The 18,503-nt window shown below is 39.9% G+C and overlaps 2 protein-coding genes and 2 non-coding genes across 5 annotated transcripts; all 4 read right to left on the bottom strand.

Moving 5' to 3' along the window:
- Positions 1-267: 267 nt before the first annotated feature.
- On the bottom strand, positions 268-339 carry TRNAQ-UUG (transfer RNA glutamine (anticodon UUG)). The gene has a single exon. It is a non-coding gene; the product is annotated as a tRNA-Gln (tRNA).
- Positions 340-3,040: 2,701 nt separating this feature from the next.
- Positions 3,041-3,112, bottom strand: TRNAQ-UUG (transfer RNA glutamine (anticodon UUG)). Its single transcript has one exon. It is a non-coding gene; the product is annotated as a tRNA-Gln (tRNA).
- Positions 3,113-3,937: 825 nt separating this feature from the next.
- LOC135605231 (G-type lectin S-receptor-like serine/threonine-protein kinase At1g34300) lies at positions 3,938-6,917 on the bottom strand. The gene has a single exon (XM_065095074.1). The coding sequence runs from the start codon at positions 6,793-6,795 to the stop codon at positions 4,156-4,158; it is 2,640 nt and encodes an 879-aa protein (XP_064951146.1). The 5' UTR covers positions 6,796-6,917; the 3' UTR covers positions 3,938-4,155.
- A 1,902-nt stretch (positions 6,918-8,819) lies between these two features.
- LOC135582746 (3-phosphoinositide-dependent protein kinase 2-like) lies at positions 8,820-18,360 on the bottom strand. Of its 2 annotated transcripts, none has more exons than XM_065095072.1 (11): positions 17,741-18,360; positions 14,751-14,931; positions 14,564-14,616; positions 14,382-14,483; positions 14,197-14,307; positions 14,041-14,119; positions 12,750-12,925; positions 10,210-10,344; positions 9,925-10,094; positions 9,395-9,617; positions 8,820-9,309 (listed from the first exon to the last, which is right to left on the bottom strand). In XM_065095072.1, exons 1-11 carry the CDS (start codon positions 17,945-17,947, stop codon positions 9,226-9,228), a joined length of 1,521 nt encoding a protein of 506 aa, XP_064951144.1. In that variant the 5' UTR covers positions 17,948-18,360; the 3' UTR covers positions 8,820-9,225. The 2 variants fall into 2 exon arrangements, with proteins under 2 accessions (XP_064951144.1, XP_064951145.1); XM_065095073.1 differs by having other exon boundaries at positions 12,750-12,915; positions 14,202-14,307.
- Positions 18,361-18,503: the final 143 nt, after the last annotated feature.

Here is an 18,503-nt window from a genome sequence, read left to right as displayed (position 1 = left end):
TACATATACATATACATATATATATACATATATATATATATGTATATATATATGTATACATATATATATACATATATATATATGTATACATATATATATATATATATATATAGGAGTTGAGTTGGTACCAATGTTTGATCAGATCGATAAATATATTAATCATTATCTAATAACCGATCGATTGCTTTACTAAAAAATACTTTAATATAAAAAAAAACATAGATAATAAAAAGCAGGGTTCATTTGCATATATAGAGGCAAAAACTAAGGTCCCACCGAGATTTGAACTCAGGTCGCCAGATTCAAAGTCTGAAGTGCTAACCACTACACCATGAAACATGGTTACTTGATTTTCTTTTCGTCTTGGAACTCAATTCATCTTTTGGCAACTTCTTCTTGCATTTACTACTTACTATTTTTTTATTCTTTAATTTTTATTTAATAAACTTTTTAAATTTCATAGTGATGAGTTCAAGTTCACAATCACTTAAGTTTATGCTCGAGTGGTCTTCGATTGTTTTTAATCTAATATCCTTCCTGTTCTTTGGAAGGTGGTTCTCGAGTTTTTTTTTTTGCCATATTGTTCATTTCATAGGTCATAAAAGACCCAATTAATTTTTCGAGTGAAAAGTTATTTAGATTTTTAGCTCTTGTATGGCAGTTTCTTTTGAATCCCAATCTTTAGAAAGAGAACATAAAATTTTGTTTACAAGTTCAAAATCCGAAAAACTTTTACCAAGTGATTTTAAACCATTGACGACATCCATAAAACGGGTATATATGTCAACAATAGTTTCGCTTGGTTTCATATGAAATAATTCAAAATCATGCATTAAAAGATTAATCTTCTAAACTTTTAATCTATTAGTGCTTTCGTGTGTGGTTTCAAGAGTGCGCCATATGTCAAAAGCTGTTTCGCACATAGAAATCCGATTAAACTCAGTTTTATCTAAGGCGCAAAAAAGGCATTCATAGCCTTTGCATTTAGAGAAAAAGTCTTCTTCTCCAAATCATTCCAATGGTTTATTGGAAGAGAAGACATTTAAAAACCAAATTCGACTATGTGCCATAAATCGAGATTCAATGAAAGCAAGAAAACTCTCATTCGAGTTTTCCAATAAGTGTAGTCCGTCCCATTGAAAAAGGGAGGACGAATGAGAGAGTAGCCCTTTGAAAGCCAAAAAGAGTCATTTCTCTTTAGGTGTTAAACTAAATGAGAAAACAAGACTCTGATACCAACTATTAGGATCAAGTCGGCACTAAGAGGAGGGAGGTGAATTAGTGCAGTGGTAAAATTACGTCGGTTCAAAAAACCTTCTTACGATAAATACTGATTTCGTCGAAAACCGTTTCAGAGAGAGGTTAACTTGAAAGCATTTTCGTAAAGATAACTTGAAAATATACGGAAGATACGTAGTGAATGTAAAGCAAGTTAAGAGGTTTAAAGTAAAGTAAATTGCTCAAATATAGAAATGCAAACCAGAGAAGAACACGTCGATTTTATAGTGGTTCGGTCATCGTGACCTACATCCACTCCACCGATTCCTCTTCCATCGAGGCCACCGGCATCCACTATCGATCTTCGTTTAATAGGCAAAGATCAACCTCCTTCTTACACCCCTCTTCTCTTTTTACCGGGTTTAGGAGACAACCCTTACAAGCACTCACTCCTCTCTCAAACTATTCTAACACTTAGACTAGAGGAGGATTCTCACAAGAGATTTCTACAGCGTTTTTCACTTTTTAAATTCTTTGTGCTTATGTAAGTTAACCAGGGATGAGATGGGTATTTATAGGCTTCAAGTTGATTCAAACTTGGAGCCTAAAAGGTTCTCACCCTAGGTTTCCTGGGTACTGGCGATACCACCACCGTTCCTGGGCGGTACTATCATCGCAGGATCTGGTACAAGTCGGTACCACCATTGGCAGCATTATTGTCGGTGGTACCACTGCCCAGCCTAGGCGGTACCATAGCCCAGGAATCCTGGGGTGTTGTTCCCCAAGCGGTGCCACCGCCGACCAGGGTTTCAGCACCCTAGTTGGGCCTTGAATCTGGCCTAAACCAATCCAACTTCGGGCCCAATTGGCCCCTAATAGAGTTGATGGGATTACCTCCCAATCCCAACTCTAATTATGTGCTAACTATGATTCCTAAGACATATTCTAAGCAAGATAAGTCTGATTTCTTCCGACGAGCTTCCGGCAATCTTTCCGGCAAACTTTCGACGATCTCTCGGTAATATTCTAGCGGACTTCTAGCAAGCTCCTGGACTTTACGATGATCTTCTTGGTGAGTTCCGACGAGCTTCTTTAGCAAGCTCTTGGACTTCTTGGTTGGTTCCGATAGAACTTTCGACGAATGTCCGGACTTCCGACGAACTCTCGAACTCCCAACGAAATCGCGTTCTTGACTCCGGGACTTCATTTTGCTTTATGCTTTGCTATCGTAGTTAATCCTTCACACACAAAAATACACTTCGATTTAGATAATTATTACTAAGCATGAATCATGTTGTCCGGTATGTCATTGGTCCATCAACGCTTCGTTCGATTCTTCGGCGCATCATCCTCTCTTGCGGCCTATTGCCCAATCGGCCAGTTGACCTCCACAACTCCGATATATTTAGTGTAATATCCACTCTTCTTGGCCCGAAGTCTTCTGTCGATATGTCGACCAATCTTCGGCTCGACGTCTAATCTTCTGATACGTTTTTCTTTGGCCCAATATGATTCTTCCTGCTTTAATTGTCTCTCCCTGATCGAAGCATCCTACGTCACTCAAAACGCAGATTAAATAATAAATATTTATCAATTGATTTTATTATCAAAATATAAGATTCAACATATATACACATACACGTACATATATATATATATATATATATTGAGGAGGTGGTACCAAACAATGTTTGGTCAGATCGATAAATATATTAATCATTATCTAATAACCGATCGATTGCTTCACTAAAAAATGCTTTAATATAAAAAAACATAGATAATAAAAAGCAGGGTTCATTTGCATATATGGAGGCGAAAACTGAGGTCCCACCGGGATTCGAACCCAGGTCGCCAGATTCAAAGTCTGGAGTGCTAACCACTACACCATGGAACCCGCTTGCTTGCATTTGCAACAATTTGTTTATATAAAGTAATTTCATCTATCATTATGCATTTGTTATTTTTCAAAATTTAGTCACACAAGATAATAATTCATGACGAACGTATTAAACAAATATAAGACACTAATGTAATTTTTATTCATCACTATTTTCTTTATTTAAATCACAGTACTAATCAAACTCGACTGATCCTAATCAGTCTAAAAGTTTAATTTAATTTCCAACATGTCCATAACCAGATCACAAAGCGGTCAATCATGTCGCTGTGCGCATTTCAAAGCATGATGGATGCTGATTAGAGGATCCAAACTCTTTCAAGTTAAGCCAGTAATCGAGGATTCTTTATATCTGCACACCTTTGCGGATGAGTCGATTATGGAATGCCGATTAGCCACCTGATCTGTATTCTCTCATTAATCTCGGATGGCTAAGTCAGTGGTCGTATAAGAACTTCTAAGAGTAATACAATTGTATATTTTGGAAAATTTAGTTCGGTGCTTTGTCTGTATCAGAAATGTTTCACAGACATACCAAAAAAGATTGAATGCTTGTAAATGATCTCATTCTATGCTAACATAAGGACAGTTGTTAGATCATTCACGTATTGGATCCAATTACAACCAGTTTCAATAAGAACACAAACTTTCCAATATGAACATAGAACAATCGCTTTGAACCAGTGGCACACTCAATTCTCTTAGCATCAAGTAATGAAAGCAAAGGATACAATGGAGAGAAAGGACATGAAAAGACAGATTCAAACACAAAAGAAAGTTTTAGCATCCCCTGTCACCAAATTAATAGAACAAAGAAGCCAGTAACTAACCTTCATCTTTTTATTCCTATACACATGGCGATAAGCTTCAACAATCTCAGTTTGGACGAACTTGTAGAATGTTACATGAGAAAAACTATAATAACTTACATAAGCTGATCCATTGGACTTTCAAGTCATGTCCTGTGAAAGACGCAGATTTAGGCACATTCCATGTAATAGTTATACACGCGGAAACTTTGGGACTCCATATCTTTTCTACTAGGAAGAAAGATCTGTGGAGAGGAGGGATGATGTTTGTTTCTGTACGTTCCTCCGGGAAACTGATGATGAGTTCGTGATCGACTGTGATGAGCTCGATAGAGGCTGAATTGAAGCTGAGGTCGCGAAAACGGCAACGCTGGTGCTCACGCTACTGGCGGTGACAACTGCCAAGCCAACATCCATGACCTTTGGTGCCGGAGGCCTCTCTATATCCAATACCCCTTCCAACATCTGCACGACCTTCCCCATCGATGGCCTTTGAGAGGGCTGTTCTTGGATGCACCAAAAGCTCACCAGCACTGCCCTCTCCAACTGCTCCATATCCACATCCTGCTCAGCAAGCCTCTTGTCCATGATGCTTCTGATGTTCCCCTTCTCAAACTCTTCGTAGGCCCACACCGAGAACTTTTTTCGACCAGTATCATCTGATACATCAAAATTGCGCCGCCCACTCACAATCTCAAGCAACACCATCCCGTAGCTGTAAACATCTGACTTCGAAGTGATTGGGAGATTAGCAAGCCATTCGGGAGCTAAGTATCCCCTGGTTCCCCTAACGCTTGTCAAAGTCCTTTGCCTATGATCTTTCGGGTTGACAAGTTTCGCAAGACCAAAATCCGAAACCTTTGCATTGTAGTTCTCGTCAAGGAGAATGTTTTCTGGCTTTATATCGCAATGGACTATGCAATCCCGGCATTCTTCATGCAAGTAAGTGATCCCTCTAGCAGTCCCAATCGCCACACTGAACCGTGTTGCCCAAGTTAGTTTCCTTGAGGAGTCCCCCGAGAAGAGGAAGCTATCCAGAGAACCATTCTTCATGAACTCATAGACTAGAAGCCTGTGTCGTCCTTCCGAACAAAATCCAATCAACCTGACCAGGTTCAAGTGGTGGGTGCTGCTTATCGTCGCCACCTCCATTCTGAATTGCTTCTCCCCTTGCTCGATCCCCTCGAGCTGCTTCACCGCAACCATTGTACGGTTTGCAAGAACACCTTTGTAGACAGCACCAAAACCTCCTTCCCCAAGTTTCTCTTTGAATCGCTTGGTCGACTTCTGCAACTCCCGGTACGAGAACTGCACAGGGGCACCAGAGGCATACTCGAGAAGTGCATAATGAGCCGACGATGGCCCATACTTTGTGCTGTTCCGGCAGAAACACCACCATAACCCCCACTCGAAGAGTATCAACCCCAAGAGCGTGCCAAAGATCAAAACAGCAACCACCCAGCCCTTCAATTTCGAGGACTCCGAGTGGACCTCGTCCAGTGTTGATGGTGAGTTGGGGAGGGCTGGAGCGCACACCTTGACGAAGGAAGTGCTCGGCAATGCTGCCGACTGATACCCACTGACGAAGTTGGACACCTTCAGATAGCAGAATCCTGAGCCATCGGCGAGCGCAGTCGAAGCGACACAGGAGGCACCTGAGAGACAGTTCAACCTGCAGGCTGTGATGCCGACGAAGAACTGCTCGGTGGAGATCTCCGGCGGGTACGTCAGGAACTGGGTGTGACTCAGCTGCAGCATGGTGGAGTTCCCAGGGCAATCCTGGATCTCCGTCCTCCTCTTGCACCCTTTCCGGTGATCGTTGGGGTCAACGAAATTGAAGTTCTCGGAGGGACACCCGCAGACGGGGGACGTGTCGTTGTAGCTGCAGATCCCCATGTTGCCGCACCACCCGAAGACCTCGCACTGGTCCGCGACCGCCGACCACCGCTGGATGGCGGCGCCGCTCCCTCGGACGGCGCTGTAAGTTCTCAGATTTCCGTCGGAATCCAGCTTCACAAACCGGATCATGTCGCCGCTCTCGCCATAATCACTGCTGTAGGATATGACCACCGCGGTGGAAAGGGAGGCATCGGAGAGCGAGACGATCCCATTGGATTGGAGGGTCAGAAAAGGGGAAGCCAGGGTTTTGTTGGCGGTGAAGGTGGAGTTGAAGCCCTTGTTGAAGTAAATGGTGCTGCCGTTCCATGTAAGGGTGAGGTTGCCGTTCGCGAGAAGAGAGAAGGAGTACTCCCCGGAGCGCAAGGTCTGGCCCACGGTGAAGTTTTGGGACTGGAGGATGGTGTCGGTGGGGTTAACGAAGGTGTCCCAGACGACGGCGGTGGAGTTCTTGAGCTCGAAGTCGCCCGAATCAAGGAGGGAGGCGGCGGACACACCCTTGCCCGCGGTGCCGGACTCCCAGACGACCGTGCCGGAGCCGTCGACTAGGCGGAGGTTGCCATCAGAGCGGAGCTGGAGGGAGGCGGCGGAATCGACCGAAGCTCCGCCGCCGGCGGTCCACACGGGGATGCCACCGGAGTAGGTTATGGCAGCGAGGTACCGGGAGGTGTTCTGTGGGTCGGAGATGAAGCCGAGGGAGTACGTCCCGCTGGGGGACGACCAGGAGGACGAGTTCAAGGGGGAGAGGGAGGATCCGAGGGGGATGTCCGCCGCGCCGGCGAGCCAGAGGGAGCCGACAAGGAGGAGCAGCAGGGGCGAGAGGAAGAGTAGAACAGGGGAAGGCAAAGATCGCACCTTTCTGTCGCACAATCCCATATTTTGGCCGCTCAAGCTGTCTCCTTCGCTTCTCATGGCGATCGGAGCCGCAACAGGGGAGAGAAATAAAGGAAGAAAGGGAGAAGAATTGGAGTCCATAAGTTGAACGATAGGAGAGAGGTCCGTCGGTTGACTGTGGAGTTCAGCGGAGGTGACACGGCGCCAACGTGCCGGTCACAGGCGACGAACCCGTGTGACGTGGGCTCGCACCACCGTCGGATTCCGGGGACTTGGTCGTTACGGAGCGATCCAACGACGCCGTTGTAGTTCCGTGTGTGAGCCGCCCAGGAAATATTGGACTGGTGGAAGGATCAGCTGCCTGCGGCGACCACAAACTCAGGAAAATGGCGGCTGACAATTCCGGACTGTGTGGTGGAGCCCATAGAAGGAGACCAACGAAATCGCGCTATTGTATGATTGCTACACCGAATGGTACACGGAGGCATTCGAAGAAGAGACGGTCGTTGTATTGACCCACAGCAGTGGTCTTTTTCCATTTAAGACGCGGGATTGGGCCGGTGGATAATTAATGACGGATTAAATGCATATTTAATGTTTTATTTTGTATACATATATAATTATATTATTGATTTGGGTTGTTTAGCAGTAAATCAAATTAACATGCTTATATTCATTGAAGTATTATCCAAATGTATGCAATTAAAGATCGTTAAAAGGCTATGTTGTATGTATGACAGAGAGACCAAACATGGCGAATTGTGGTGGAAACATGAGAAGACTGCATATTTCGTTGGTCATCTACGTTGGAACACAAAGTTTCAATCTTCGAGTGGTGATGGTGGGAAGAGTATTGCCGAAAGAGATGGGTGTAGAAAAAAAGACGTGCAAGTGGCGCAAAATGTTGCCAAGTCTCAATATCTGAGACCGAAATTTCTAAGCGACACAAAAATATGATTGTTTAATCAGATGATGGTATCACAATCTTCCTAAATTATCACAGCCAGAAGACAATGATTCTTCGTCGTTCACCAAATTATGAACATAGTCATAACTCCAATATGTTATTACTAAAAGAACAGTGAAGCTTACTTAGTAACATCTCATTAAGTCATTTAATGGTTAGAAGATTAACATTATTTGCATCAGTCTTTCTAGATATGTTTTCGTTATGAACTTATCAAAAATTCTTACGAGGAAGAATTTGGAATCGATCGAACCATCAGAGAAGTCCCTTGCAACGCACTTCTAGCATAGTCTTTTTTATAGGAATAGAATGAAGCGAGATTATAAATATCGGCACCAATCAAACTTCTTTTTCTCTTCCAAATGCAAAGACAATGGAAAAATGAATCCGGTCGGATCAATTTTGTCACCTCGGTTGACAATTAAAGATTGATCATATCAAATCTAACCAAAGTTTAGCATGAAATGATAGGAAATAATTGAACCGGAGTGGTTGTAGGATGCAGCAACAATCAAGAAACGGATCAAATCAAATCAAATCGTATTAATTTTGTCATCTCGAGTTGACAGTCGAAATCAATCGATCATTTCAAATCTAACCAAAGCTTAGGATGAGAATGATGGAAAAATAATCGAAGCTGGAGTATTATTCAATTAGAGTCGTCATGGGAGACATACGTTTTACGATCTCTTGAGAGATTTTATGTGAATGGATAGTGACAAAGTGTCTATGATTGTCATCATGTGTCAATGAATGCTGAAGAATTATTTGTAGAAAATGGAGGTTGAGAACCTCAAACCTATCAATTAGGGGAGTGAGATGGTTTATCATTTTATAGACTTCATCTCATCAGCTGCTGTTTGCCTGATCAGCTCCCAATTAAACCATATTTCAAACTTATCTACAATAATATAGAAATATTCCTAAAACATATATATATATATATCCACAACACTATCTCAAGAAAACATAAAGAGTAGATGCCTTTTCTTGTTTTGAGTTGCAAATGTTGATTTCAGCTGGATTCTATGCCACAAGACATAGCTTTTACCTTTCATCCATTTCATATTATCTCCATGGTGTATGGACAATATCCAACCACTGGTCAATATCACTCATCATCTGAGTTTATTGTTCTGCCAAATATGTACAGATCAAGAAACAACTACAGGATTGGAAGCATGGAACATTCATGATATAAGGCATTCTGAATCAGTTTTATCAGGCTTGGCCAATAGAACAAGGTCATTAACAGAAATATGAAACAATGATATGTAAGATACAAATGATAATACACTTCTATGCCAGAAAAATTTGCGGTAAGCATCTGTCATGGTCCCACGAGCAATTACTGGCTCATAAAATAGTTTGATTTGATCTACAAAGAAAAATTTTGAGATATAATCATATATCAGTGCTCATCAACTTTAGCGGAAAGTAAGAATACCGGAAAAGAATTTTTCTACAACTTGGTATTCTGGACTGGTGAAGCAAGCAGCGGGATTGGTATATTAACTACCCATTTCTTAATGTCATCCTTTTGGAACAAAATTTGTACTTGTAAGCAGTATTATGTTCTGGAATGGTTGCGGTAGTTAGCAGATTCAACGGTGTTGAAGGCCTTCAATTGCCTTCTTCCACTGCCATGCTCGCTGTTTTGCATCCTCGAATGAAGTCACCTTTTTGGGCTGAAAAATTAACAATGCACTTCATTTGGATTTGCCAGAGATTTTTATGGATAATATGGTAAAACACTTGGGAGGAGAAACATACAGTGCATATCTTGAAATGTGACGGATTTGCTACTTGGACATGGAGGTCACTGGGGTTATCGGACCAAATTATGTTTGCTTTAGCTGTCATTTTGGAGGGATCCACACAAAGCAATTTAGGTTTGTCAGTAAGGATGAGTTGCACTTTCTTGTTAGTCAGCTTTTGAATTTTCTTCAGCCTTGAGATCATAACAATGCCCTCACCGGGCTCAAGAAAGTCTTGCCTGGCAGTAACAAATTTATGAAGCACCAGTGAACAAATCTTTGAAGCTTTCTATAGCACACAAAAGACTGAAAACTAAGGAACTTACAAAACATAAATTTCATAAAATTACACAAGATAAAAGAAAATTGGATCAGCCAAAGAAAGAAAGAAAACCCAAACTAAAGAAAAAGCATAATCATGCTATGCATACAAAGTTCATTTCAGAAACAAAGTTTTGCATGCTTGCCAAAACATCAACTGTAAAAAGCAATGATATACGACTAATAAGTATTGCCAAATGGCACAAAGAAAAATTATGAGCATACCATTTCGAGTCAAATGAGTCGATTGAAGCCAGCTTAGAGATATGAGACTGTGTTTCGGAAGATGATGTGGCACCAGCATTCCCTTCTGGTGTGAGATGTTGGTGAGCTGGAGAACCTCCAATATGCGTGAGATTCCATGAAGTGTCCTGACTGTCATAATCCGCAGTGGTCTGAAGAAAAAAATGACTATCTACTTGAGAACAGAACCATTGACTAAGTCACTAAATCATCAAATACCTGTAGCAAAATAGTTAACATAAAAAAGGTGCAAGTATAAGTATGTACATCCTGCTCCAGAGCAAGTCGTGGTGCTGGAGCCTTCCGCAGATTCTTCCAATCAATTCCTTTGAAAAAAGGATGCTTCTTGAGAGAGGTATAACCATCAGGTCCAGCACCTGGTCTTCTACTGGGTTCTATATCCTGTAATGGAACTTGGATCAAGAGAGGAAGCTATATGTTTTCAAACATTAGAAATCAATATACCAATTAAATCTCTGCAAACTGCAAGAATCATCATAAAGGTTCACAACCAAGAAACCAGGTTCTCCAGTTAGCAAAACCTTCACAAAACCAAAATGAAAATTTGCAAAAAAAAAAAAAAAAGCTATTTAAGCTATCAGGAAAATATCCATTGGTGAAATTGGCTATGTGCACATTATCCCATCACAACCATTAGATAGGAAGTGGGAATGCCACCGTGATGCAGTAATTCTAGAGTTGAAAATATTGTAACTAAAATAGAAAGAATGTGTGCCCCTCAATACCTTGTTTCTGTGTTCACCCAAGCCTAATTAGCAAATATTTTTCTGATGCTTCTCAAATAATTAATCCTATTTAGAAACTTCAATTATATGTTTGAATCATTCCACTTATTTGATTTTTCTTCTATATGTCGTAAGAGCAACTAAATCTGTCTCCTCTTCTAGATGCCTCCACAAAAAATTGAATGAAAAATTAATAACACTATCATAGCTCTGTTGCAGTTGAAGATTGCTATGTTTAATACTCGAGTAAATCCACTAAGTATGTTACTGGGTCCTCTCAGACAGTAAACCATCATGAAAATAAAGATATTTCAAGAATAGGCAAGAGTTTGTAATGCATCATTGCACAGAAATGCATTTAATTGAGTCTCACATAAAATATATTCTATATCTTGTCATTTTTTAGACATATATTCTTGCTCATGGCTACAGAGGGAGCTGTGTTCCAGGCATACAACAATTACATGTCGTGTCATCCTCAACAAGAAAGAAGATAAAGGGAAAATAATTAATAACTAGCCCTTATCAATGTACCAAAACAACATATATTCACAAAAGATTTTAGTCAGTTTGAAAACAGCATTTTTTGGCTGGGAAACCAGAGGGCAGAGAGTTTTCTCATATTGAAGTGACAAGCTTTACATGGATTCATAAATATGTGGTTCCAATCAAATGGTTCCATGAGAAGAAAAATCTTAGTCCATCTAGTAAAAAAGAAACACATTTTGGACAATTCACAAATATGTGATTCTAATCAAATGGCTCCATGAGAAAGGAAAATCTTAGTCCATCTAGTCAAAGAGAAACACATTTTGGACAAATTAAGCACCCAGTCCCCTAAACTACTGTCCACTCATCAAAATAATGTGCCTATATATGCATGCAAGAGTAATGCATCTTAATTAACTGCCATTTCATCAAAAAATAAGTGAACAAACATGTGGTAAGCCTGTGTTGCTACTGACTCAAGAGGAACACATTATACAGATTGAAACCAAGGGAGATAATGATGGTCATTGTGTCAATCACAACAATATAAGAGTAGTGCTTTAAAACAAAATTTGAAGTTTATAACAATAAACTTGAGCAAAATCAAGATATTTAAAAACCATGGTAAGTGGATCGGAGACTGAATTGCAAAATATGGTTGAGGATCATGAATAGTTATTACATCTATTCTACTGTGTCTATTGTGGAAAAACCATACATGCAGATAACTTTTCTTAGCTCCCATGCTGAGACACAATCAACCAGCTTGTTGTTAGATTTGTTTCTCATATAAAATGGAGATCATGTGATAAAATGGTATAAATGTTTCCTCCAAATTTCTACTCTTTTTAACAGATTGCTGTTGCTTTTGTTCCTCGTGCAATACATGGGCCCTGTTTCAAATATTGACAACTTTTATAATGTTGCAGTAGTTGTCTTGAATTTATTCATTATATTTAACCTCACAAAGAAGTCACACAGGTTGATACAATCTAGAAAAACAAAGCAAGTAGTCTGCTTGACTTTGCTGCCTCAGCAATGTGCTTAAACTGGTAGTTGGATTAATACAAAATAATACAGCTCAAGAAGCTTATTTGTAAATCGAGTCTTTGTCAATTCCATCTATACACTCCATTTCTCTTATTTAATTTATTTTTTAAAGACAAAGAACAGGTAAACTTGTACAACTAATTTCATTAAGAAAATGAATGAGTACAACCATCTAAAAACCAATTAATTAAACGAAGTTCCACTTGAGCACTAAATTTGTTGACATGGACTAAAAAGTTAAGTGATTGCCCAAAATTGTAAAACTCAGAGGATGCTAATACAAAGACATTCAGCTACCAGCAAAGGAATTATCAGATACCTGAGATATCTAATCATAACATAGTTTCTGTAATCAAACCAGGACACAAACTTTTCGCAGCCATAACAAATTTGTGAAACCAAATAAGTTCTGATGTCATACAAATCAAATACATGAGTTCACTTAAAACATCCTGAAAAGAATAGAAAAAAATTGATCAAAACTGATCATATAGGTGTTGCAGAAAACTGATTGTTGCATACCAATAACTTATCAATAAGGTCCTTTGCTTCATGTGAAAAGTACTCAGGAAACCTGAGGTCTCTTGCTATGATTCTTTGGAAAATAAGCCATTCACTAGCATCTTTAAAGGGAGATGAACCAGAAAGCATTTGATATAAGGTGCATCCAAGGGCCCAAAGGTCGTTCCTGGTAAAAGCTACCACATATCAGAGAATATTGAAACAGTACTTGCATGAAAAAATGGACATATAAATCCATCATGAGGTGATTTAGTATGTCTTGTTCCCTTCTCTTGAACTGCAAACTTCTCTCCTAACAAACATGCTTTCATGAACTGATCATCATGTTCATCTTCAGGCCTACCACTAGATCTGCCTATTAATGCTCTTGATTGGATATATTTGCTAAATAGGATTTCTGTTTTAAACTTAGCAACTTATTACCAAGCTTTTCCAAGCCTCTCAATATTTAAAGCTTCATGAAATGAATAAAAAACCAAAATAGTATTCATCCTTGAAATTCACAGAGATGAATTACACTTCCAGACAACCAACCTCCCAGTTATGTCAATCATGGCTGTCAGAACAAAGCCAGCTTAAAATCAGTAGTTAGATTCAGAAACACAGAAAGGCAGATCTACATCATGAAGTGCTCTCCCACAAGATGATAGACTTTCAAATTAGAACACCATAGTTTTACTAAAATGAGCATCACCCCAGTGACATCCCTTCCATCCTACTCGGAAAAAAATTGGACTGTGCTTGTTGTACTCATTACTAATCTATCAGTTAACTATGAGGTCTGTGAAAAGAAGACTGTAGAACATCTGCCTGAATAGTTCAACCGAAGTAAATAAACCAAATTAAAAAAAAAGAAATGGTCAAGTTCTGTACAGCCACCAAATCAGGGGTACACTGACCTGCTAGGTAGTATGTCATAGAATCCACTTGTTGAATTGTTCATGACATATAAGTCACAAATTAATAGTTTTTAAATGATAAATAAAAAACACTATAACATTGAAAAGTTCAAAAGTGACAAAAAAGGGGTTTGATTATTATTTCTAAGAGGTACACCACTTAAAATGGTCTATGTAATGGCAATGAAATTGTTGCACACAGACACACAGACACACACACACACATAGTGTGTGTGTGTGTGTGTGTAAGTTACTCACTCTGTCACTTCTGACTTCTGTTGCATATGGTCATACGTAAATGGACACACACAATAAAGTAATCAAAAAATAATCAAACTATAAGATAAGAGGGGGAATTTCACATTTAACATGGAGGCTAAGAGTTTCCTTACCCAAACGTTGCTGGAGAAGAATTAAGAACTTCTGGAGGGACATATGCAGCAGTTCCAACAAAAGTACATGCCTTTTCATCTAAAAAGTAGAATAAAAAATAAACAACTAGTACTGATCTATAACCTGGAAAGAAAATTTTTTAGACATTTTATAACCTTACTCGCTGAATTTGGAAGAACTGTTATCTGACTATCTCTGGTGGGCTTCACACTGCCAAAGTCAGCAATTTTTATGTGTCCATCAGTTGTCAATAGTAAGTTCTCTGGCTGCATCAACCAATATAGCTTAAGTGATTATGCATAAAAAGGAACAGAATAAGACTTGCATATCTGCTGTTGACCTTGATGTCCCGATGAATTAATCCGACACCATGAATATATTCTAAAGCATCAACAACTTCAGCAAAATAGAAGCGAGCCTCAGCCTCAGTTAAATGCCCTTTCTGCAGCCCACCAAATAAAATAGTTTGGTGAGCAAAGAAAACATTTAATAAGAAGAAATGCTAAGTCATTTAAAAACTACCCTGGTTATTTGGTCAAATAGCTCTCCACCTTCACAACACTCAAGTGCCATGTCTTCAAAGTAACATCAACACGTGCAAATGTCAGAGATCATATAAACTAACTTCAATCACTTATGACACAAAGAATACCAACAGATGATGTGAAACTTCTAGCCATGGCTCAAAGCATATAAGATACAGACTTACAAAGTGAGTAGGCATCTTGAAACGTAAAACACAGCCCGATTATGCCAGGATGATCTAACTGATCAAGTACTATACGCTCCATCTTTACATAAGATACTTTATTTTCTTTTGCTATGAACTTCTTGTCCATAATTTTCAAAGCATAGACATTTCCTGTATCCTTCTTCTTTGCCCTGACAACCTGATAAGGAAGAATTAGACATAAAAAAACTCTTTCTAAAACATGATCCATTAAAGAAATAAGAATAAACATGCATAGAAAATACTATTCGATGTAAGTTCAATAAAGAAACCAGCAAAAGTGTCACAAGTATAAACTATATTTCCTATACTCTCTCAAAGTTGATCAGTATCTTTAGATATAAGTGCTTGTGGGTATCCATCAGCTTCTGTGCCAACCTCGAAGCATTGGTGTCATCAAGAAAATCTCATTTAGAAGAAGCACAAAGCAAAACTTAAAATACCAGCCACCAAGTCTGGATGCATGTATCAGACGGTGACCACCATGAAGTAACTGACATAATCTTAAATGGAATTTGGAGAAGCATCTTTATTAAGAGTGATTTTCAGATAAATGCATGTTCTCATATGGAATCTTACTATAGAATTCCATCACATGTTCTCCTTGAAGAAAACTGAACAATGTATGCTATAATTTGGAGAACCATCTTTATTAAGAGTGATTTTCAGATAAATGCATGTTCTCATATGGAATATTACTATAGAATTCCATCACATGTTCTCCTTGAAGAAAACCGAACAATGTCTGCTATAATTGTTGAAACTCTGTAATGTCCAAACAACGTCAACAACAACAATTATCGATTACTAGTGCAAGAAAATTGAAAGCAATTCAGTTCAAGAATTGAAAAAGAAAACACAGCCCAAGAAGTAACTGTGTGCAAACATGAAATACCAACAATTTGTACTCTGTGAAATTGCAAAAAGACACCAATGTTATGTGCAATCAAATTTCACCAATGAGCCATCCTAGTTGATACCAATCTAGGATTATGACTCAACATTTGTAGAGACAACATGTGTCAAAACCAGAAAAGGTAAACAAATGGTGCAGTGGTGTACTTGTATAATTATGTTCCACAGGAAAGATCACTTCTAGGGTGACCCAGTGCATGTGGCTCCCTAAAAAAATGGTGGGGTCAATGTATATAACATTATCCTTGCAAGCAAATTGCCATGAGAGTTCACTTTTCTTGATGGTAAATGACTACAATCATGAGAAGTTTAACTAGAGAGAGAAAATGAGTTTTTCATAAGATGACAATATAGTGCTTTACCTTATGACGACACATAATAAAGAATATATAATGGAATGATCTAATCATCGTGGAAACATCAGCTCAAGAGTCTCATTCCTGTACATGTCTAGATATTGAGGGCTTTTACTTTGAAAGAACAACAATCTATTTCCATATTTTTATTCTCGTTTTTCATCTTTATTTCTGATTCACTTCTCCATGAAAAGATGCTATGCATTCACTTATTGAAACTAAAACAATTTCCATGATGGCCCTTCATCCTCCTAGACAATGAGCTCTAGGGTCTAGGCGGCCACTATCTCAACCAATTGCTCATCATTTCCCACTAACAAAGTTGGATATTTCCAGGAGGGAGGTAAAGGAGAGGATCCGAACCCGCCAGTCAAACAAATTGGAGACAGACTAGGACAAGACAAAGCAAAAAAATGTTTATAAAGGCCATGTGCCTGAAATCATACTGATTATAGCAAGGACAAATAATTGAGGAGCAGAGGAGGGTAACCCATGTAGTAATGGGGTAGAAGTTGGGGTGACAATGAGGTCAAGGAGGGTATGGAGGAGGTTCAGCCAAGAAGAGAGGAAAGTAACTTCTTACATAGGCATAGGGAGGTGAGGAAGGAACAGAACCAATGACATTAGTAGAGAAGAAGTTGAGGATGTCAGAGAAACGGAAGAAGGGTACACTACAGAAAAGAGAGTACGCTACAAGAATCAGGGATTAAGAGGGTTTCATCAAGAAAATAGTTTTCTAAAGTCCACTTGAAATTAACCAACAGAAAGCCCATCTTTCTAATAAAATTGTTTCATCTTTGTATGACAAGAAACATTCGACATTTTTTATTATAAAAATATGAAATTTGAAAAATTCCAATTTTATTTCTCTTTGGTTTGCCAAAAATATACATTGTTTCGAAATCAAACTTATGCTTTTATTTACCACATATCTGAAATTTCATAAGATAAATCAAGAAAAAAAGTTGAGCCATTGACATTGAAAACACGACCATCCAAAATATACTTTGCTCGCTCCGGATGAGCCCAAATGCATTGGCATTAAGTGTGGAAGAAATAAGCAAAAAAAAAAAAGGAAGAAATCAGTAAGGACATTTTGGAATGTTGGCTCTTTCTAAGAAAATCCTTTATTCTAGATCCTTTACAAATCCAGGAGTGTGAACAAATGACTACTGCATAAATCAGGTAAATTATCTATGATTGGTTGACCATCTGTGTCCCAACTGCCCGATACTTGACTGTGAATCCTACGATTGATGGCATCTAGTACTGTGCATTTTATATGGGGGTGCCTCGACGTTACCACAACTCCCACTTACCAATTCCCCTTGTCCATTGATCAACAAGCAGGCTCAAACCTCTTTCCTCATGCAGTCACATCTAAATCAACAAGGACCAAGTATCTCAATCCCTTGTACTTCTTCCGGACCACCAGGACCTCAAAAGATCATGTCACCATCACAAGAGATTACTGTATGACCATGGCATTCCTCTTCTTTCTCTTTCATTTTTTTCTTGTTTTTCTATGATAACTATGGAGTAAATCACCATGTTTCCATACCGACTCAAGCTACAAAGAAGACAACTGCACCAAGTCATAGCATAATGGCTAAATGGAGGTAGAATAACAGGTTTAATAAGAGAGATGAGAGGAACAGATCATGAACGTGATCGAAATAGAAAGAGGAAATCTCAAACCTTCGAGTAGGAGCCGACGCCAAAGATCTTCCCCAGCTCGAAATCGTCAATCGTGAAATGTTCCTGCGGCGCCCTGAAGGTAATGCTGTTGGTCCTCTGCACCGTCTTGCCGCCGCCGATCCCGGCCGGCGACGGCTGCTGCAATCGGAGCTTCGCCTCGAAATCCCTCTCCATCTCCTCCCCACCGCCACCACCGACGGCCATCATCCCCGCCTTCCAACCACACCGCGGCTATCTACCCACCGATCCGCATCCTTCCCTCTCGGGGCGAGAGACGAGGGCCCGTCACGGCCTCCGAGGACGGGGGGCGGTCAACGAGGACCCGCGAATCATCGGATTCCCCTCCTTTCCTAGCCCGCCTCTCTTTGGCCCCGCCTTTGTCAACTCTTCCTCTGATAAAAGGGGGTAAAAGCGAGGGCTTTCGCCTGCCACCGCCGCAGCCTTAAATCGAACCTTTAGAAGCCGCCCCGAGGAGGAGATTGCGAGTTAAAAATCGCACCTTTTTGGTCGCGGCTCTGTTAAAAACAGGGATTTTGAGGGATGGAGAGGAGAGGAGAGGATTTGGAGATGGGAATTGGAGAACGGAGGAGAGAATAGAGAGAGGGGGGGGTGGGGAATGGATGGAGGGAGGGAGGGAGGGAGGGAGGAGTTCGCACATGGCGAGCGAATGGTGGGTGGAGACTCCATTTAATTAAATTAACCTTTTTCTTTTCTTTTTCCTTTTTTTGGGTGGGGCCCAATAAACTGCGGTAAACGAACGGTT

This window comes from Musa acuminata, chromosome BXJ2-2, assembly GCF_036884655.1.
Source record: "Musa acuminata AAA Group cultivar baxijiao chromosome BXJ2-2, Cavendish_Baxijiao_AAA, whole genome shotgun sequence".
Lineage (NCBI taxonomy): Eukaryota > Viridiplantae > Streptophyta > Magnoliopsida > Zingiberales > Musaceae > Musa > Musa acuminata.
This window is presented reverse-complemented; position numbering and strand designations above follow the sequence as displayed.

Bases quoted from the DNA above. Each gene is read 5' to 3' on its own strand.
- LOC135582746 (XM_065095072.1), bottom strand. From the start codon at position 17,947: ATGATGGCCGTCGGTGGTGGCGGTGGGGAGGAGATGGAGAGGGATTTC. The intron at 14,484-14,563 runs GTAGTTTTTAAA...GGTGGGCTGCAG, and splicing joins TATTTGACCAAATAACCAGG to AAAGGGCATTTAACTGAGGC. The intron at 10,095-10,209 runs GTACATACTTAT...TTTTTTCTTCAG, and splicing joins GACTTGCTCTGGAGCAGGAT to ACCACTGCGGATTATGACAG.
- LOC135605231 (XM_065095074.1), bottom strand. From the start codon at position 6,795: ATGGACTCCAATTCTTCTCCCTTTCTTCCTTTATTTCTCTCCCCTGTT.